At 40.9% G+C, this 22,508-nt stretch overlaps 2 protein-coding genes across 4 annotated transcripts in view; one reads left to right on the plus strand and one right to left on the minus strand.

Annotated features, from left to right (window-relative positions):
* Positions 1 to 16,982, minus strand: part of ACBD5 (acyl-CoA binding domain containing 5) — a 60,484-nt gene extending 43,502 nt beyond the window's left edge. For all 3 annotated transcript variants that reach the window (XM_045300198.1, XM_045300197.1, XM_004716116.3), the window contains exons 1-4: positions 16,899 to 16,982; positions 16,554 to 16,728; positions 9,608 to 9,728; positions 5,370 to 5,442 (exon numbers count right to left, since the gene is read on the minus strand). In XM_045300198.1, coding sequence (XP_045156133.1) covers positions 5,370 to 5,442; positions 9,608 to 9,728; positions 16,554 to 16,728; positions 16,899 to 16,913 — 384 coding nt within the window. In that variant the 5' untranslated portion in view covers positions 16,914 to 16,982. The remainder of the gene's footprint in view (positions 1 to 5,369; positions 5,443 to 9,607; positions 9,729 to 16,553; positions 16,729 to 16,898) is intronic.
* A 1,371-nt stretch (positions 16,983 to 18,353) lies between these two features.
* Positions 18,354 to 22,508, plus strand: part of ABI1 (abl interactor 1) — a 124,782-nt gene continuing 120,627 nt past the window's right edge. Inside the window, exon 1 of the mRNA XM_045300208.1 lies at positions 18,354 to 18,407. The gene's annotated coding sequence lies outside the window, so the exon portion shown is untranslated. The remainder of the gene's footprint in view (positions 18,408 to 22,508) is intronic.

Consider the following 22,508-nt stretch of genomic DNA (forward strand, 5'->3'; position numbering starts at 1 on the left):
GGAGGCAAAGGGCATTTATAGATGTCTAAATACAAGCATGTACATATGTAAATATATTTATATATGAGGATGGGGAAATCCATGTGCATATATTTATAAGTTTATGATTAAGGTAGCAGATGGACGTTGGGCCTCCACTCAAGTACTCCCTCAATGCAAGAATATTTTGATTTATTAAGCATTCCATGATGCTCACCTTCCCAACATGATCACTGAAGACAAAGTGGGTGCATAAGCAAATGTGGTGAAGAAAGTTGATGGTGCCCGGCTATCAAAAGATATGGTGTCTGGGGTCTTAAAGGCTTGAAGGTAAACAAGCGGCCATCTAGCTCAGAAGCATCAGAGTCCACATGGAAGAAGCACACCAGCCTGTGTGACCATGAGGTGTTGAGGTGATCAGGTATCAGGCATCATCAGAACAAAAAATCATATCAATGTGAATGAGGGGGAGTGCAGAGTGGGGAACCAAAGCCCATATGTTAACAACTGGACATCCCCTTATGGAAGGGTCGCAAGGAGAAGACGAGCCAGTCAGGGTGCAGTGTAGCAACAATGAAACATACAACTTTCTTCTAGCTCCTAAATGCTTCCTCACCACCCATTATCATGATCCCAATTCTACCTTACAAATATGGCTAGACCAGAGGATGTACACTGGTACAGATAGGAACTGGAAACACAGGGAATCCTGGGCGGATGATCCCTTCAGGGCCAGTGTTGAGAGTGGCAATACCGGGAGGGAGGGTTCAAGAGGGGGAACCGATTATAAGTATCTACATATAACCTCCTCCCTGGGGGATGGACAACAAAAAGTGTGTGAAGGGAGATGTCGGAGAGTGTAAGATGTAACAAAATAATAATTTATAAATTATCAAGGGTTCATGAGGTAGGGGGTAGCGGGGAGGGAAGGGGAAAAAATGAGCTGATGTGAAGGGCTTACGTGGAGAGCAAATGTTTTAAGAATGATGAGGGTAACTAATGTACACATGTGCTTTATAAAAAGGCAAAAGATGTAAACTCTGCCTTCTACTACCAAACTAAGGTCTACTAAATAAAAATTGTGAAAATCGAACGATAGACATAATTTAAAGCAGTGTAGAAGCAATTTTAAAACAAACAAACAAAACAAAAGGAAATCTATAACAGAGATTAATACTGCCATATCATCTGGCAAAACTATTCAGAGGCAATTGATGTATTTAAGAAGGTCAAACAGGCCTACATTTTACAACTTCTGATCCACCCTTAATTTATAAATGGATCTTTATGCTACCAAAATCAACTCCAAAAATGTGTCCTTCAGTAATTTATCAAACTTGTGGGGCACAAGATTAATAGACAAAAATCAGCTGTTATTTCTATATCAGTAATGATAAATCTGAAAAAGAAAATTAAAGAGCAATTCCATTTATAGTAGGACCTAAAAGATGGTAATACCTAGGAATGAGCTAAACCAGGAAGGTGAAAGAGTTATGCAATGAAAATTACAATGCATTGCTGAAATTAAAGATGACTGAAATAAATAGATAAATGTTCATGTATTGGGAAATTCAATGTAGTTAAGATGCCAATACTTCGGTCACGAATTGAAGTGTCCACCACTCTGGGTCCCAAATATGTGTTGTAAACCCTAATTTCTGTATGCCTGTGGTTACAATCCCATTTTGAAATGGGCTATCCTTATTACATGAATGAGGCAAGATTAATGTAGGATGTATTTTGAGGCAATCTCTTGGGATAGAAGACAGATGCCAAGTTACGTGAACATCTCCAAGAAAACATAAGCTCAAGAGACAAGGACCTTTTCCCGGAGCTACCAGAGAAAGAAAGCCTTCCCATAGAGCTAGCACCCTGAATTCAGACTTCTGATTTCCTAAATCTCTGTTAAGGCCATCTGCCACCCACTGGTGGATTTTAATTATAGAAGCACTAACTAGCTAAGTAAGACACCTACCTAAAGTGATCTATAGAGTAAACACAGCCTAATCAACATTCCAATACCTTCTTTACAGAACAATTCTCATTTTTATGTGGAAAGGCAACTTTGAGTAGCCAAAGCTTTGGAGAAGAACAAAGTAGGAGGACTTCCACCTTTTTTATTTCTAAACATACTACATTTACAGTAATTGAATTAGCCTGGTAATAATAGGTACAAAGACCAATGGAACAGAACTGAGCCTAGAAATAAGCCCACACATCTGTGGTCAACTTGTCTTTGACAAGGGGAGGAGTGTGCTGAAATGAGTTCCTTCACTGTGGTCTTCCACCGGGGGTTTTTGGAAAAATAGTATGAAAGATTTTCTGCGCAAGCCCTGAGGGGTGACCTTCTCCCGCAGAGGGTTTATTACTTGTACCCAGTTTGGGTGGCTTTGGGGAGCAAGCTATCAACATGCTGACTTTCTGTTTGGCCTTGTGATGCAGCCCACCCTGGGTTAGGTGGGTGCTTTGTAAGGACTGGTCACTGTACCCACGAAAATGAAGTGGCTATCGACGAAAAGAGTCTGTGGTTACTGAGTGGGGACTGGTCAGTTTGGGGCTGCTCTTGTAGGAGGGCCCATACCTTGAAACGGACAAGGATTTAACACTACTTGCTGCTAATACCACAGACGTTTTTCAGACAAGAAGTCAGAAGAGACTCAGCAAGAAACAACAAGACAGAGGATAAAGTGGGGGTGGGATGAAAAAAGAAGAGAGTGGAGAGAAGCAGAGAGAGGAGGCAAGAATCCTCTTAGAAGCTCTAACGCGGGTCAAGAACTAGAACAATGAAGACAGTGAGAGGTCCCAGAGACTCGACAACACAGCCAGTGGCAACAGGCCCAGAGGTGTCTTGAGACAGAGACAGAGGTCACAGAAGCAGGGCCAAGAGGATTCAGGATTCTTCCAACCATACACAAAACCAATTCAAAATGCATCAAGGAACTTAACATGAAAACTAACGCAACAAATTTTTTAGAAGAAAACATCAAGATGCAGCAGCAGGGCTGCAGGGCTTAGTTTTTAATGACAGATTATCAGAAGGTATAACAAAAGTCCGAGCAACGAAAGACGAAAGAAATAAATGGGGCCTCCTAAAAATTCAATGCTTTTCTTCATCAAAGAACTTCATTGAAAAAAGAAAATACAGCTTACAGATTAGGGAAAATGATCGGGTACTATCTATCTACAAAGATTCTTGTATCTAGGATATACATAAAACCTCTACAACAACCAAAAAATAAACCGCCCAATCAAAAAGCAGCCCAGTGACTTCAACTGACAATTTATCAAGGAGGATATTTAAATGGCCAAGGTCACTAGTCATTAAGACAGATGCAAATCAAAACCACATAACTACGATATGACTCAGCAATTCTACTTCTGAGTTCCCAAATAACCTAATAGCAGCCTATTCAAGCAGGCGCGCGCGCGCACGCGCGCGCACACACACACACACACACACACACACACACACATGTTGACGGTCACGCCAGCACTATTTACAATAGCTACAAGATGGAAACAATCTTTGGTTCATCAACAGATGAAAAGATCAACAAAATGTTGTATATGCATAGTGAACTACTACCCCGTCAAAAAGAGAAATGAAGTCCAAACAAATTATCATATGTACAAATATACTTGATAAAATTGATGCATGGAATGTTATAAGAGCTGTAAGAGCCCCCAATAAAATGATTTGTTTTAAAAGTCCTAATACATTGTGTTCCATGAAATATAAGTCACCAAAGGGCAGATATGGTAAGATCTCACTTATAGGACGTAACAAGACCTGGCAAATGTACAGAGGCCACACTCTGTCCATCACTACCAAGGGTAGAAGGAAAGGGGGAAGAGGGGCCTTTTGTTTAATGAAGGGTGCTCACTTATGGCAATGGGAATTGTAGTACTGATTACAGCTGGCAATGCACAATATGATTAATGTAAGTACATTAGCAAGTACACTAAGCAATACATCTAAAAAAATGTTGATTTGCCAAATTTTGTGTTATATTCGTATATTCAAAATAAAATCATTTCAAGAAAATACCTCAGATAGACTTAAAAGACCTTGCTAATAAGAGCTGCCCTTCTTTTGGAGTTGGCAGTAAACCTGAAAACATATCCTCTTTCTGAAGCATCTACACATTCACAGAAAAATGCTACCAAGTCAGATCTTGTCTGAGAAGACTGTTTAGCAGTCTTGTTTACTATTTCTTCGATATCAAAAGTTCCCAAGCAGAAATACCTTAAAAACAGTGAGGTGCTTCCCAAAATTCTCAGGAAGGGCTATCAGTACTTGAAACGATTTTCATTCTTACACTTCCTCCACAAGTTGATAACAGGAGGAATTATAATGAATAGATTGTAAAAGGAGAGGCGATCCTATATCCACCCAAGCCAAAGCCACAAGGCACCAAGGGCAGGCAGGCTGCCTACCTTCCCTCTTCCTTCACCTACTCCAACACCAACCATTCCTGCCATGACCTTCTCCTTTTCTACTGGTTTTGATCATTTGTTGCAACGCCACCCAAAGCTCACAGACAATACTCAAATTATGGAGGCTTACTAGGGAGGCTAACAGGTTACCCAAAGACTGGATCGGAAATATTAAGGGCACACTTACGGATCCAAACCAACACCTCTCGTTGGCCAGTCGGCAAGTTTCTCTCTGGTACTCAGCCTATCCGCCACGCGGTCCCTTGGCTCAGCATCCTCCTTACAGTTTCAGAGTCTCCGTGCTGTTCCTTTGCTGTGTCTCATGGTCTCCTCGCCTCAGCCTCTGTGCTCAGTGTGGCAGGGCCTGGTTGCCTCTGCCACTTCAGACAGGTAATTTAAACATGCTCCACTGATGTCTCTTTTTCTTTGATGGCCTAGGGAATTCTCTCTGTTCCTGCTTCTTGGATGGCTCTCTTATACACAGGGGAATGGCAACTAAAACGGACCAATCCCTTCTATTAGTGTTTCTCACTCAATCATTTGGTGAGAATTACAGACACATGGATATCACACACTGTACTCGCTGTCCTAGCATTCCTATAGGATAGGATAATGAGGCCCCTGTGGGTTTCTGAGGTTGTAAATCTTTATGGGTGCAGATCTTTCTCCCTTAGAGTGGCAGGTGGGTTTGAACTGCTAACCTTGCAGTTAGCAGCCCATGTGTAACCCACTATACCACCATGGATCCTTGAGACATGGATAGATGAGATACATTAAAAAAAAAAAGAACTTCACCATTCAGGTAAAGCCCTAAAAAATTGAATAATCCAGATTCAAGATGATAACATTACAATCTCCCTTGTACCATAAAACAGCTAATTTGCCTGATAACAAAGTCACATTAGCACTTCTCTGAAAGTTCTTACTTTCTATTGTGAAATTATTTTCCCTACCTTTTTCATTTCTTCAACATATGCAATCATGGCTTCCTCTTTGGGCATATCACCCAAAGAACTCCAAGCATCCCTAGAAATGGAAACATACAAATAATGTTAAAAGTGACACATGATTTCCAATTGTTCATAATGCAATTGATACTTGGCCATTAAAATTTGAAAGGGGCTCCACTTAAAGCTATGCTACCTTTTCAAACATGTTGCCATCTAGCTAACTCCAATCCCCAGAAAGCCAACCGGGCAGAGCAGAACTGCTACAGAGGTTTGCGAAGGCTGGAAGCTTTGTGGAAGCACCCTGCCATACCTCTCTCGTGGAGAGAAGCTAGCCAGCCGGCTCAAAACACCAACTTAACAGTTAGCAGCTGAGCTTCTTGCCACGGCGCCACCAGGACTACCTCATATTTTCAGAGGATTTCTTTAAATGCTCAATTTCCAGAAAATTATCAGTGAGTAAACTAAATATTATAGAAAACAAATAATATATCCGATCTACATATTAACCGGCTATAGGTTATTATAGATATTTAACAGAAAGGAACACTTTAGAAGACTACACGAACTACCACAGCCCTGTTTTAAGTGAACAGACATTTTGGGTAAAAGTTCTCATTAATTTACGTAACTTAAACAGTCAAGGAGCCCAGGTGGCACAGTTGGTTATGCATCAGGCTGATAACCACAAGGTCAGCAGTTGGTACCCACTAGCTGCTCCAAGGGAGAAAGATGAGGCTTTGTGGTTCCCTAAAGATTTGCAGCCTTTGGAAATCCAAAGGAAGAGTTCGACTCTGTCCTTCCTAAAGGGTCACTATGAATAGGAATCAAATTGATGGCAGTGGTTCGGGTTTACATATTCAAATTAAAAATGAAAAAGTCTCTTACATCTAAGTAAATGAAAATGTGAGAGAGAAGAAAATTCCCAACCCCTAGATAAGGACAATTTAAGAACAGTCAATGTAATGCCAGCTGCTGGCGATCCCATGTGTGTCAGAGTAGAACTGTGCTTCGTGGGGTTTTCTGAGGCTGATTTTGCAAAAGGAGACCACCAAGGCTTTTTGCCAAGGACCATCAACTTTCAGGTTAGCAGCAAAGCACATGAACTGTTTGCACCACCCAGGGATTCCAAAAAATGTCATTAGTCCTCGGAAACTTTTGCCTGACATAAGAATCTCTTGTTTTATATAATTTTCTCAGAAGCAGCTTAACTCCAATTTCAAAGGAAAAAGGAAGTATTTTTTGTTTTCTTAACCAACTTTAAATAACATTGTTATGTCACTTAACCTATTATTCTCATTGCCATCTAGTCAATGCTGACTCACAGTGACCTTGTAGGGGTCAAGACAGAACTGCCTCTGTGAGTTCTGAGATGGTAACTTTTTTTTTTTTTTAATCATTTTATTAGGGGTTCATACAACTCTTATCACAATCCATACACACATCAATTGTGTAAAGCGCATTTGTACATTCATTGCCCTCATCATTCTCAAAACATTTTCTCTCCACTTAAACCCCCAGCATTAGGTCCTCATTTTTCCCCTCCCTCCCCGCTCCCCTCTCCCTCATAAGCCCTTGATATAGTTTATAAATTGTTATTTTGTCATATCTTGCCCTGTCCGACGTCTCCCTTCACCCACTTTTCTGCTGTCTGTCCCCCAGGGAGGAGGTCACATATAGTTCCTTGTAACCGGTTCCTTCTTTCCTGCCCACTCTCCCTTTACCCTCCCTGTTTCACCACTCACACCACTGGTCCTGTAGGGCTCATCCGCCCTGGATTCCCTGGATTTTCAGTTCCTATCTGTCTAAGATGGTAACTCTTTATGGGTCTAGAAAACCCTGTCTTTCTCCCATGTAGCATCTGGTGGTTTCAAACTGCCAACCTTGCAGATCACAGCCCAATGCATAACCACTATGCCACCAGGGCTCTTTTACTTATGACTTAACGTCTAGTCACAAAGGCCTCAGACAGTAGTACTAAGAAATCTTCAGATGTGATGGTAATTCTACTCCAACGGTTAACAACGGTGAAGAAATTTAACAGCAGAATGGACCAGTTTCATCAATTAGCATATTCTTTTCATACAGTACAATATAAATCTACACTTCTGTCAAATTTTCATAAGGGCTGTGGTGTATTAGACATCATGGAGTCAGTTCCAATTCAATGAAACACTGCCTGGTCTTGTCCCAGTCTCACAACCATTGTTATGTTTGAGCCTGTTGTCGCAGCCACTGTGTCAGTCTACCTCACTGAGGTTCTTCCTCTTTGTCACAAACCAGTGTGAGCCCCCAATCTTATTTTTCACTTCCAGGGACTGGTCCCTCCCCCAACATTTCCAAAATATGCAAGACAAAGTCTTGAAAGTCCTCACTTCTTAAGGGGCATTTTGGCTAAACTTTCTCCAAGAAACGTTTCTTCCTTTCTCTATCTGTCCCTGGTATATTCAGTATCATCATCACTATTCAAAGGCATCTAGCTTCACTGATCTTCCTTATTCGTGTCTCAACTTTCACATTTCTCGAAGGTGACTAAAAATACCATTGCTTGGGTCAGGTACACATTCGTCCTCAAAGTGGCATCTCTGCTCTTTGGCACTTTAAAGAAGTCTTTTGCAGCAGATTTGCCCATCCAATCCATTGTCGTTTGATGTCTTGACTGCTGTTTCCATGTGCACTGGTTGTAGACACACGAAAAATGACAGCCTCAGTCTTTTCTCCCTTTATCATGACATTTTTTGTTGGTTCAGTTGTGAGGATTTTCGGTTTCAGTAAAGTCTTAAGTAGTACTTAGGGCCATCATGTGTGAATCAATTGGAAAGGAAAAGAGGCCTTGAGGAACAATGGTCAAGTGCTCAACTGTTAGCCAAAAAGCTGGTAGTTTGATGCCACCCAGTAGCTCAACAGAAAGAAAAGGCTGCTGATCTGTTCCTCTCAGCAGTAGAGGCTAGAAAACCCTATGAGGATGTTCTACTCAGTCCTACAGAATCAACAAGAGATAGAACTGGTTCAATGACAGGTGTCTAGATGTTTTTATTCTTTTAGGTATATTAAAAATAAAATTTGTTTTTCTATTCAAATACTGTATGACCTGAGTAAATTTGGGGTTAAAAGTGAAAAAACAAAAAAAGGTAATATGGCAGTATCTCAGTCCAGGGATGTCATAGGACTTGTATCAACCGGCGGGCAGCAGCACATGGTCTTCACAGCCCCCGTGGACCTCCTCTCATAGGAGACCAGACAGACTCCTTACAAATGTTAATCATAAGATTTAATCATAAAATAATGTGATAAATATAGTAGCAAATTACTGAAAGATATTTCTTAGATCACATGAATTCTAAAAATAAAATTATTTTGTAAAATCTTTCTATACTGAGTTCCATTATTAGTAACTGAGCAAAGGCCCTTTTGAATTTTCCCCTTTTCCTTTATTACTTCATTCTCAAAAAATTATTAATATAGGTTAATAAATATCAAAATAATGTAACTAAAACACCAGAAAATTTGACAAAATCAGGAACACTAAAAACAATGGTGGGAACAAAAAAACCCCAAAGGGCTCTTCTAGCACATGTTGATGAAATGGCATGATTCTAAGTATCTATGTAATTAGGTAATAATGACATAAGGTTCTAAAAGTAAATTAGCATAGAATTATAACCTTGTAGGCATATTGATATAGATAGACTGGGTTTACCAAAATGTGTTTGTTACTATAACTAATTATTTCTATTAAAAAATAATACATTCCTAGTAAAACACTGTCCAGAAATTTTGTAGAGTTATGTGGGTGTCACCCTCTGACAGTGTCACCCAGTGCAGTCCCCTAGTGAGGCCACTGATTCAGACATGCTGCTGGTAACTTAATACTTAAAATGCTTAAAACAAGCAGTGCCAACTGACAAGGCAAAATCGTTATTTTCCTGGCAGATGAAGAGGTACGTGAGTTTGTTTAACTTAATTTGGAGTTGATCATGGCATAAAAAAGACAGAAAGAAAAAAGACCTCCAAGGGGAAAGGTGCAATAAACATGTCTTTTATCTTTGGTTTCATTGTTTTCTTCTCTTCTTCCAGATCTTCCTATCTGTGTAAAAGTATGTTCAGAGCACATGAAGGCTAAAAATTGTATCCAGGACATAGAAAACTTTGTACAGAATAATATACAACCATATAAATAACAGCCATGTAATAATAATGCTATTAAAATAAAAATTCATTAATAACTTGCTCTGCAAAATTACCATTTGTATCTTCCAATAGGATCCCAGAATCCAGGCCTTGACAATTTACAGGGTCCTTCAGTAGCTTGTTTATAGAAGCTATAAAACTTGAGCATCATTTCATTTGTTGGCTGGAATGAACCTATTGGAAACATACATTAAATATAGATTATCTGAAGAATATTTGATAAGTTTAAATTTATATATTGGCTTAGTGATATAATAGGGACTTTATATTCCATAGATAGTTTGGCTTATAGTTTACTTCTGCATTTTAAAAAGTTATGCTGATTTGCTCATTTGTTTAAAAAAATTCTGAGTTATTTTAAACTTTAAAAGCAATGCCTACCATTTATTAATAATAATTAATAAAAGAACAAATAAGGGTTAATAAGTTAAAGGGGAGGGAAAAAAAGGTCTGCCTTGGGCATTCTGCCCTTTTAAGAATTATCTATGTGGGATCAAAGTGATGAGTACAGGAAAGATTACAAGATGAACCTGAGCGGTCAGTGAAGCTATGTTAATTGGGGAGGAAAAACTCAGAAAGGGAGGGTGAGAATGGTTGCAAAACTCAGAGAATGTAGAAGCAAACAAATTGATCAGTTTTGCTGGGTAAATTCCTAAAACCAAAACTAAAAGCAACAAAATGAACCAACAGTTTGTAGCTGTAACGAAAATAAATGACAAACAGCTGTATTATGAAACCATAGTTAGCAATCTTATTTTAAAGCTTTCCTTCAGGCCTCTGCTCATGTCCTCCCTCAATGCAAGAACACTTTGTTCTAACAACCTGGCATTCTGTGATGCTCACCCTCCTGGCACAATCACTGAAGACACACAATGGGTGCATAAGCAAATGTGGTGAAGAAATTGAATTGTGCCTGGCTATCAAAAGATAGAGTGTTTGTGGTCTTAAACGCATGAAGTTAAACAAGCAGACATCTAGCAGAGAAGCAACAAGGCCACACAGAAGAAACACACCAGCCTGTGTGATCATGAGGTTTCGATGGGATCAGGTAACAGGCATCAGAAGACCCAAAACAAACAAACAAACAAACAAAAAACCATATTGTTGAGAAGGGGGGGGGGTTATAGCAGAGACCCCCAAACCCATCTGTAGACAATGTGACATCCTCTCACAAAAGGGTCACACGGAAGGGATGAGTCAACGAGGGTTTACTATAGCACCAATGAAACACACAATATTCCTCTGGTTCCTTGAGGCTTCCTCACTCCCCACTACCATGACCCCAGTCCTGCCTTTCACTGCGGGCTAGACCGGAGCATGTGCACAGGTACAGACAAGAGATAAGAGCTCAGGACACAGGAATCCAGGAACAGGAATGGGAGTTGCGATACCAGGAGGGTAGAGGAAGGTAGGAGAGGAGAGGAAGAAGGGGAAACCAATTACAATGATGGACACATAACCACACACACCCCCACAAGGGGACGAACAACAGAAAACATTGGGGAATGGAGACAGCGGGCCATGTAAGATATGAAAACAATAATAAATTATAATTTATCAAGGGGGTCATGAGGGGTAAGGTGAGGGAAAAAAGAGGAACTGATACAAAGGGCTGAATAGAAAGTATTTACAAAATAATGATGGGAACACATGTAAAAATATGCTAGATACAACGGTATGGATTGTCCTAAGAGGTATAAGAGCCCCCAATAAGTTCCAAGAATGGAATCACAGATTTGACAAATGTATTAAGTATAATGGAGAGTACTTTGAAGGTGAAAAGTTTGTTTTGTAAAAAAAAATTGAAATACATAGCTTTGAAAAATAATTCTCATTTATTTTGGGGGGAACCCCTCATATGCATTCATAAACATAAAAAGTAAACTAGGAGAATATACTAAATTATTATGAAAATATATCTCTATACTCCAACCAAACTCACTGCCATCGAGGCAATGTTTGTTGACTCCTAGCAACCCCTGTGAGTGTCCAAGACTGCAAGTGTGCACGGGAGCAGAAAACTTGTCTTTCTCCCAGGACGCTGCTGCTATTTGGAACTGGGACCATACAGACTGCAGACCTAACACCCACTCCCCCAGGGCTTCCTATGCAGTGATAGCAGGTGCACACATTCTTTTCTTTCTGCTTATTTGCATTTAATTTTTTAAAACACAAGCATTGTCTGAATTAGCATTTCTCTAACAGAAATCCCGTAACCGGGTGGCTTTAACAAACAGAAATTTGTTCTCTTGCAGTTGAGGAGACACGCAGTTTGAATTCCGGGTGCCAGCTCTACAGGAGAGCTTTTCTCTTTGTTGGCTCTGGCGAAAGGCCTTTATTTCTCTTTAAAATATATGGGCCTGGCGTTCCTTAGAGATCTCCATTTGCCTTTGAACAATCTTCTCCTGTGTCTAGGAACCTCTAAGGCAAGGACCCTGGGTCCAAATGATGTCGTCTGCTCCTGGTGACCTTTTCTTTCTTTTTACCTCTTGAAAGAGAAAAGGTGATGCAGGTCCCATCCCAGGGTAAATCTTAGATCAGATCAGGGCTGTGACCTGAGTAATCCTCTTGGCTGGCTGATAACATCAGGTCACACCATGGGAACGATAACATCATTACATAACTACCACACTTGATCCTTTCCTAACTGCCACACTCCTGAGAATCATGGCCTAGTCAAATTGACATCGATTTTGAAGGGACACAATTCAGTCTACGACTTTCCACCCTCTAGCCCCTCAAAATCCATGTCTTTGCCACACATAAAACATTTGATCCCATCATATAACCCTAAAAGTCTTAAATCAACTCCAAATCCAAATTCTATCCTGGAACAAAACTCTTCTTCTTCACCTGTGAAATCTAGAACACAAGCTGTCTGCTTCCATGATGTCTGTAATTCCACCAACATCTTCTCCAAGGAAATCTAGACTTTTACTATGAGAGATCCAAAGTTCTTCTGGTCTCTACTCACCATCCAATTCCAAAACTGCTTCCACAGCATGCACTTTTATAATAAAATTAGAAAAATAAAAAGTGTAAAAATGTCTGTGATAAACTTTAAAGACTGCATAATAAACTGATTAAGCTAGTAATTTGACCATAATGGAATGCTGTGATCAATAATCCAATAGTGGAATTTTGAACAGGGGGGACGACAACACGTGGAAGAGAATGTCAATTTCCAGGCTAAGCCCCTGGAACTACTGCCTTGAGACAACCTTTAAACTTTAAACCAAAAATGAGCTGATTCCGGGAACCCAAGAGGAAAGCGAATTTTGGGAATAATGAGGGCAACAAATGTATAGGTGTGCTTTACACAATTGATCTATGTATTGTGATGAATTGTATGAGCCCCGATAAACTGATTAAAAAAAACACAAAAACAAAACTTTAAACCAAAAATATCCCTTGGAGTCTTCTATAAACCAAACAAGAGTTTAACTTAAACAGGATTCTCTGCCTTGAGCATTATGCTTTTTAAAAGAACTATCTACAACGTATCAAATTGACAACAGCAACCTCAAAGGTTAGAGAGGAAACTTTGGGGGTTCATGTTAACTGTGGAGGAATAATTCAGAAAAGAAGGGTGAGAGGGCTGGATTACCTGAAGAATGTAACCACTCTCAATAAATTGTACGAACCAGACATTATTGGATTGGTATGTTTTTGTATGTACATTGTCAACAACAATCGAAGTGATTTCTAAACTTTATAACTACCTTTGAAGTATTTACAAATTAAATAAAATATTGAGTTTATAAATACAGTAAAAAAGGCTAGTAGTTTATAAAAATGCTTTAGAAATTACAACACAGAAAAGCTGAGTGGTGTTTCATATCTGGCCAAGTGTGTATGATTAATTATAAAATCACAATTATAATAGTTTACATAATAGAGATATACTTAGGAATCTCTAGACATTGTTTCACTGCTATAATCAATTACATAACAGAGTAGGTGAATGGAAAACTACAATTAATAATGGTTACTATATGATTAACATATGTGAAAGCAAAATGTTAAAAAGCCTTAACTCATCATATTTTCAGTAAATCAACCAAATAAAATATAAAGCTTATTTAAGTTCATTAGAATACAACAAAAATTGAGAACATTTATTAAATTGATGACGTGTCAGGCACTAGCTAAGGCAAAGTCTCTGTCTTCAAATGAGACATTTGGTATTTACCTATATGTGAAATACTACCTAGATATCTCATTTCTAGTACCAAGGGAAAACAAGGATTCTGTATGATTCAGGATTACTGTATATTTTAAATAAGGATTAAGGAGTAAAAAATAAAAAAGAAGATAGCACCCATATCAAAACAGCTCAAGGAAGGGAAAAATAATTTAAAAAGTGTTACTTTCAAAATATTGAACGATTCATTTTTAACAGTGTTTCTGCTTTGATTAATATCAGTTTGGGGAGGGAGAGTGAGGAGGGAGGGGTAAAAATAAAGAGCTGATATCAAGGGCTCAAGTAGAAAGCAAATCTTTTGAGAATGATGATGGCCACAAATGTACAAATGTGCTTGACACAATGGATGTATGTATGGATTGAGATAAGAGTTGTACAAGCCCCCAATAAAATGATTTAATAAAAAAAATATTTCAATTTAGGATCAGTAACAGCATAATGAATGCTCTCCAATTTTCTGCAATGAATTACTTAAAATGGCCTTTCTACCTCTAGTCTAAGAAGCCCTGCTGTTGCTGTCACATAAACATTAGACTGCTAACTACAGTGTCAGGAGTTAAAACCCAATGGCCTATAAATTCACAGGCAGAAGAGAATCATTTTCAGCATCAACAGCCCATTTCAGGAGGTCAGCCATACCTCAACCTTCCAACCTCTTTACCACTTCAGGCACAAGTCACATAAGCTGTCTCTCCCAAAACACTGTACTTTTCTAACTTTGATAATTTGTTGCAATGACCACATAGAACTCAAACCATACTCATATTTACTAAGGAAGTAACAGTTTACAACTCAAAAAAGACCTGGGGTACAGTTCTTTGGCCTGGGCAGCTTCTTGGTCATGCTCTTAGGAAGGCTTTTTCTTGGCCCTTAGCCTTTCTACCCTTGACCCTTCTACCCTTTAGGCCTCTTGGCCTGGGCAGTCTCCTGCTCTGCTTGAGACAGTGTTACAAAACATAGTACTATGTTCCACTGATAGGTGCCTGAATGCACCTCTCTCTGCCAGTAAGCCTCGGCCTGAAGATGTTCAGCTTTTAGCCCTCCAGTAGTGCCTGAACCTGTTACTTCTCTCATAAACCCCATAAATGTATTTTCTGAGTTCTTTGTAGCCATTGCAAAGAGTTATCAACCCAGCAAAGCAGTGCGCTGCAATCAGCAAACCTACAAGCAAGTCTAGCTCTGGTCTCCTGGGTTTGCTGCCACCACTGTTCTGCGGCTATGTCCCCACTGTCTCTGGTGCTGTTACAGGTCATCTCATCTGTCTCTTTCTGTCCTACATGTAGGAAGTTCTCAGCACAGGGCCATGGGTCCAATGGACACATATTACTATTTTTCTTGGTGGTAATGAGGTCCCTGTGTCTCACTCTGAGACAGCTCCTTTTAAGCCTAATAGGATAGCAAAATGGAATAAACCCCCATTAGAGTTCCATATACTTTGCATGATTCCACCCTCACAAGGGTGCCTTATTTGTTCTATTAGCAAGCTGTCTAAGCCCTTTGGTGGGGCACAAACACCTTATTTGTAGAGTCTCAACCAATCCGTTGGTGGGAGTTATAAGACCATGGCAAGACAGGCCATATAAAAGTGACCAAAAAAGACAGTGTGAAGGCTCACAGCCGTGAAAACACTTGCAACCTTACCCCTGTGATCTAAACCCTGATCTGAGTTGCTATAAAAAGAGGAAAGTAAAATTGAAATGGACTTGGATTTTTTTAGTTGATACAAATTGATCCAAGTTCATTTCAAACAAATGGGGGAGGGGTAGTGACCTTTTGCATTGCCATTTTCTTTCCCCAAACCTTCTGAACTGCACTTAATGGATATTTACAGACTGAGTTGTTCTGAATACTTGTTTATTTCATTAAATGATGATGAGCAGATGAGTTGAGTAACATGATATTAAAAAATAAGGCAATGTATCAATGTATCCTGTTGGTTTGGCAGCTCTGCCATACTAGCAGGGCTTAAAAGCCTTTTTAAAAATAGACATCAATATCATGAAAGATAATTCCAATAAAGCACAAAGAATTGAAGTGGAAAATAATAGTTTCTTCCTCTAAGACCCTCTGCTACCATAGAGCATGGGGGAAAGGTCTGAATAATGACTGAAAACTTCTCAACACTGGTCAACGATACAAAATGACAAATTCAAAGCCCAAGTGGAAGAAGCGGGAAGCAAATCACACCCAGCAGTATTCAAATTGCTCAGAAGTAGAGACACGGAGCAGCCAAAGCAATGGCACATGGAAAAAAGAAAGCAAGGAGCTTCTCTTCAAAGTTGGGGATGAGGTCCACCATGAGTACCAAAAACACACACTTGTAAGTGGGAGGATAGCAAAGAAAGAAAAGAAAAGCAGTAAATATACATGTATTTATTAAATGGAAATCATTTCACAAATGACTATAGTTCTCCTTCCCACCAAAAGTTTCCAAAATGACATTTCTCCCTCAAAAAGTTTTCAAGTCTCCAACTGTCCAGTTAAAAGGTATGCAGCATGCGGCATCCCATTCCAGAGGTGTTCTGATTTTTTTTAACCCTACTCAAATCCGCAGTCCGTTTCTCATAGTTGATTACCGTACTTTTGTTTTCAACAACATAAACTACTTAAATCTATGTCTGTGGCTTGAACTATCAGTAGATAACTCACATTTGCGATCTCCCCCTCAATCCTTTTAAACTCAGGAGGGTGGGGTGAGTGGGGTGAGGGGGAGAAGTAGGTTAAATAAACAAGATTAAAAGCAGAAAGAAGGTTAAAGGGCCTCCTTTCTTGCAGAGGGGGCGCAGGGCACTTACCATTTTGCGGCAAACTTTGGATCACCTTCACCGCAGCCTCGAACCTGGTTTCATGGACAGACCGAGTATCAGCCATCTCCAGACTCCTGCGCCAGCCCGGGTTCCAAGGACTGTCGGGTGGAATCAGGCAGCAGCAGCAGCAGCAGCACCAGCTTTCCCAGGAGCCTGCATGAAACTGGAACAAGCAGCGCAGACGGGGATCAACACGCCCCACGGGGGGTGGCCAGAGAGAGCAGCTGGTCAGTCCCCTTTGCCCTGTCCTATCCAGGGCCCACAGACCTAGGCTGTCCGACTCTTTCCTCCTCCCCAGGGCGTGCCCAAGACCGAGACAGAAAAACAACTCACCGAAAGGAAGAGCATCTCTAGCAGAAGGCAGAGGGAGTTCGGCCGCTGGTGGTCGAGGAGCCGCGCTCCCTCCAAGAGGACCCAAGCGGAGCTGTCACACCCCCCATCCCGGCGGGGTCCTGTTGTCCGCGCCCACCCTACAGCCCCGCCCCGGAGTCACGCAAGGACGCCGGAGCTTCTTCCGCTGCAGCGCGCCGGCAACCCCCGCCCCCCCTCCCCGCGGTCTTTGGGGTCCACCTAGAAGGGTCTGGGGAGGGGGAAACTGCACAAGTGGACTGCCCAAGGGGCGCTGTCCTTATCTCTCAACGCGTTAGGTCCTAGCTGCTTAGTTGTGCAACAACGTAATGGTAGCCAAAGCCGAGCCGACATTTTCCAGCCAGCGAGACTGGGCTGCAGGGTGCACCAGGGAAATGGGACTGAGTTTATGCTCGGGGCCAAATACCTGCGCCCCTTCTCTGAGGTGCTGAGGTTTCACAAGCGTAACGGCCGTAAGCAATTGGTATTTGATCCAGGCAGGCTTGGTGGGGAACCTTTAAGTTCGGGCACTTAACGTTCCATGACCCGAGCGAGTTACTTAGCCGCCGAAGTGGCATGAAAGCATTCTAAAAAGGATAGATGAAAGGACCTGGATGATGGGTGTGGGTCCTTCGCAGTGCTTGCCCCACAGAGCTTCCACCGCTTTAGCTGCCCTGAGTCAAAAAAGTCCCAGCAGCCAGCAAAGAGAAGTCTGCAACCAGAATGGGCCTGGGGAGAACAAGCGTTTCTTCCCCTAAGGAACCATTACGAGCAACCCCAGGGAGCCAGGCTCAACCCAGCTCCTGCCCGAGTAGAAAGAGGGGGAAGGGCTGGGAGGGACCAGAAACCATTACGGAGCCCTAGAAAAAGGTACTACACTTTCATCTTTGCGTTCGAAGTATCAGCGAAGCGGCCCTGGACCGATACAGTGGAGTGATACAGGGCCGGAATCCTGACGTTCTCGGGGTGAAGGAGTTTTTGTCATGTCTGGGTAGACTGGGAGGGTTACTACTATAAGCCCAAGAGAGGAAGCGGGCCAGTCCATAAATTATTCTTCCCCTCAGAGCCGCGAGGCCGGCATTTACCTTGCTGTTGCCGGGAAAGGCCTGTCCCGAGACGTCCCTGACGCCCTCCCCTTCCACTGCCCCCTCCTTGGGCTTCTGGGAAATGTAGTTTCCCCCTCCGAGTGACTTCCGGTACCGTCACTCGGTTCGTAGTTCCGCCCACCACTTCCGGTCCGGTATCTCGATCTTGACGCAGAAGCTTCCTGAGAAGCTGCGCCTCCCTAGTTGGTCCTACCTTCACGCCCCTTCTCTCCCCTCCCCTTAGTGCTCGCTCAAAATAGCACAATCTTTCCTCCCCCTCCCAAAAGAGGATCTATTTCAGTGTGGTCTTGAAAGAGGTTGTCTTGTGTGGCTGAACTTGAATCAGAGAGCTGGATTCTAATTTCTTGCTCCTGATGCTCACTAACTTTGAGGTCACGTATATGAAAGTGTAAGTAAGGCACTCATACATTTTTTAATTTTCTCAAGCTAGGAAGATTTTATGTGTTGTTATATATTGTTTCCTTTACCTCATTTTGCCCCTTGGTCAGTTATCAGTTCCAACCTACATACTTATTTTGGTATTTATTTCTAATCCAGGACTTCATTTTGACAACTCTTCAACAAGCTATGTGTAAACAGATTTTCAGTATGCATTTTTAGGTAATGAAGAGTCAGGATTTTCTGCCAGTATAGTTTTCAATTTTCATTTGCTGGTTATATGAATTTCCAGTTAAGAAGAATAGCATGTAAAGGAAGGAAATAAAAGTTATTTCAAATAAAGGTTTCTAAATGAACTTAGCTGTTTCGTATAGCTGTCTGGTTTGAGATGTGGTGATTGCTGCCGCTATGTAATGATGGACTTTCACTTCCCAAGGTGCCTTCCAAATGTGTGAACCTCTAATTCTACCCAGAGTATGTTATCTCATGGAACACGACTCAATGTCTTTCAGTTCAGTGTCTAACATGAATCATTCATTCTTGATCTCAATAGTTATGTATGTCAAGAGATATTTTTAGTTAGGAGGCTCCCTTCTTATATATGTAGAAACAGAACTCTTATGAAACGTCAAGGTTAAAGAATAAAAAACAAAAGCCATTTAATAAAATGAGTTTCTCTTGATACCAGCAGAACAGCTTTGCATGATGCCAGCAGGCATTCTGTGAGCCTTATGACCTGAACCTGAGGGATTGAGGAATTAACAACCGGTTTGTTGGCTTGTTTCCTTAAAGTTGATGAATTGGGAAACTAGAACAAGAAAATCTTTCAAGACTCTTACCAGATCACTCTGAGTCCCTTCCAATGGGAAACAAAGAGCAGGAAAGAACGGCAGGCCCGTTTACCTATGCCTTACTGACCCTCCTCTTGATGTTCTGTTGAAGATACTTGTTTTGAGTTCAACCTGCCCTATGCTAATGCCCATGTTTATGATGCCTTTCTTGATTTTAACCAACAAAATGAACTGACCTAGAGAACTGACTGTATTTGCACAACTCATGTTAAAGGCAATTTAACCATGTGTGTGTGTGTGGGGGGGTGTTCTAAAATTGATATGGTAATGATAGCACAATTCTCTTTCATATAATTGAACGATTGAACTATTGAGTTGTATGATAAGTAAATCATATGCCAATAAAACTGTTATATGTATATATGAAAAAAGAACTTACCCAGACAGATTACTGGAGATAAAAGGGTCATTGCTGGGCAAAGCCACATCTGTAACTGTTTTGAGAGACCCGAGGTCTCGCTCATTCAAATGATCTGTTTCTTCTGTCATTTTCATTCAGTAAAACTCTTTGACACTCTACTGAAGTCCCAGGTGTTCCCCCACCCCAACATATGAAAAGTCAGATGATACACTTAGAGATTAGAGAGGAGTTAAGATGAGATATTCACTTTGTGAAAATATTGAGCTATATATGATTAAGTTTTGTTTTGTTTTCTTTGTATGTGTTTTACTTCAACAATACAATGATTTTTAAATCATTTTATTGGGGGCTCATACAACACTTATCACAATCCATCCATCCATCCATTGTGTCAAGTACATTTGTACATTTGTACATTTGTTGCCACCATCATTTTCAAAACATTTGCTTTCTACTTGAGCCCTTGGCATCAGTTCCTCATTTTGTCCCCTCCCTCCCCATTCCCCTACAATTAATTTTTAAGAACAGCGATAAGGTTATTCACAGTAGCTGACAGGTGGAAGCAACCCACCTGTTCTTAAACAAGTGTTCTTAAACAAATAAATAGGTTATCAGGATGTGATATACACATACAGTGGAAGATTATTTGCCACTAGTAGAAATGAGGTTCTGAAACATGCTGTGGCATGGAAGAACCTTGGGAACATTCTGCTGAGTGAAATAAACTGGACATATAAGGGCAAATATGTGATTTCACTTATATGAAATATTTTGAGTAAACAAATGAATGGAGACCAAGTTTCATTACTGGATTACTAGAGGTTAGGGATAAAGGGAGATGAGAGTTCTTCATTAAAAATACAAAATTTTGGACTCACTCTCTCACTCACTCACTCACTCACTCTCTCACTCACTAACTCACTCTCTCACTCACTCTCACTCTCACTCACTCTCACTCACTCTCTCACTCACTCACTCACTCACTCATTCACTCACTCACTCTCTCACTGACTCATTCACTCACTCACTCTCTCACCCTCTAATTCTCTCACTCTCACTCACTCTCATTCACTGACTCACTCTCTCACTCACTCTCACTCACTGACTCATTCACTCACTCACTCACTCACTGACTCACACTCACTCACTCACTCACTCACTCTCATTCACTCACTCACTCTCTCACTCACTCACTTTCACTGACACACTCACTCACGCACTCACTCACTCACTCTCATTCGCTGACTCACTCTCTCGCTCACTCACTCTCACTCACTCACTCTCATTCACTGACTCACTCTCTCACTGACTCATTCACTCACTCTCTCACTCTAATTCTCCCACTCTCACTCACTCTAAAAAAAAAGTTTAAAAAAAAATACAAAATTTTGTTTGAGATGATAAACACCTGAAAATTGTACTGATGTACAATGTGCTAAATATAATTAATATCCCTGATTTGTACACTTACACCTGGTTAAAATGGCATTTTTTTCTGTATTTTACCAGAACAATATATATTTTTAAATATTAAATCAATAACCTAAGTATCCATATTAAGAGACTAAAACTAAAGCAAAACAAAAAATTAGGCTGCCACCGAGGCCGCGCATGCCATGGGAGCCGTGACTGACGACGCATTGATGGAGATGGTGCTGGAGATGATCAAAGAACTCATCTGCCCGTGAAAAGCTTCATTACATGGTGTAATTCTGGATCCCAGGAAGAGGGATATAGCCAGAACCAACATATGCTAAGCACACTGTTGCAATGTGAATTTTCAATGAGCAAAACGTCGCTGGTATATGATATGAATCTCAGGGAAATGGAAAATTACTTAAAATATTACAAAGACTTAGAACGTAGCATCACTGGAGCCCATGAAAAAAACTGCTGAGTGCAAAAAGCAAATTCTTCAAGCAAAACAAATACAAAAAAATCGCCAAGAGTATGATGCTTTAGCAAAAGTCATCCAGCACCATCCTAACAGGCATGAAACCTTAAAGGAACTCAAGGCTCTGGGTAAAGAATTACAGCATCTTTCACATATTAAAGAAAGTGTTGAGAATAAGCTGGAATTGAGGCAGAAACAGTTCCACGTTCTTCTGAGTACCATCCATGAACTTCAGCAAACACTGGAAAGTGAAGAAAAACTCTCAGAAGTAGAAGAAGCTCTAAAAACAAGCATGGATACAGATTCTAAGCCATCGACAAGCTAATCTCTCACCATCCCAAGAATATTGAACTACCTATATGATCTTAGTGTGTTTAGAAATATTTCTGTTCCTTGAGATAAAATTTAAATTTGTGAAATTTCTATAGTGAAATACTTTGCTTTTAAAAGTGATGCACCACTGGAGACTCAGTGTGGGAACTGGCCCAGACTGACCCTGTGACACCGAGGCAAAACACTAAAGGCATGCAGCAGAGCAACCCAGGGAGCAGAGCAGGGAGCCCCCAAGGGAGTACAAAGGATAGACTCTGGGGCCAGAGCGTGCCACCCCATCAGACCTGACTGGAGGACACCCCTAGAGTTTAAAAAGCAGACCTTGATCTATTTACAGGTTTTTCTTTCTTTTTAAAATGTTTTTCTTTTTCTTTTAATTAATTTATTCTTTTGTGGGTCATTGGTTTTCTTTTTTGTTGTCATCACTGTGTTCTCATCCGTCCCCTGTCTTGCTAGGCCTTGTTTTTTGGTGCATATTATTATCTCTACAGATCTATCTAGATAAGATAGGCCGGATGAACAGCCTGGAGGAGAAAATAACAGGACCAATGGTTCCGGGAGGACAAGGGAGAGGGGGAGGCAGGGGTAAGGAGGTGGTGCTGAACAACCCAGGGACAGGGGAGCAACAAGTGATCCAAAAACAGTGGCAAGGAGGGTGTGAGGGGCCTGGTA

This window comes from Echinops telfairi, unplaced genomic scaffold (assembly GCF_000313985.2).
Source record: "Echinops telfairi isolate 266 unplaced genomic scaffold, ASM31398v2 ScPeMD7_7461;HRSCAF=8499, whole genome shotgun sequence".
Classification (NCBI taxonomy): Eukaryota; Metazoa; Chordata; class Mammalia; order Afrosoricida; family Tenrecidae; genus Echinops; species Echinops telfairi.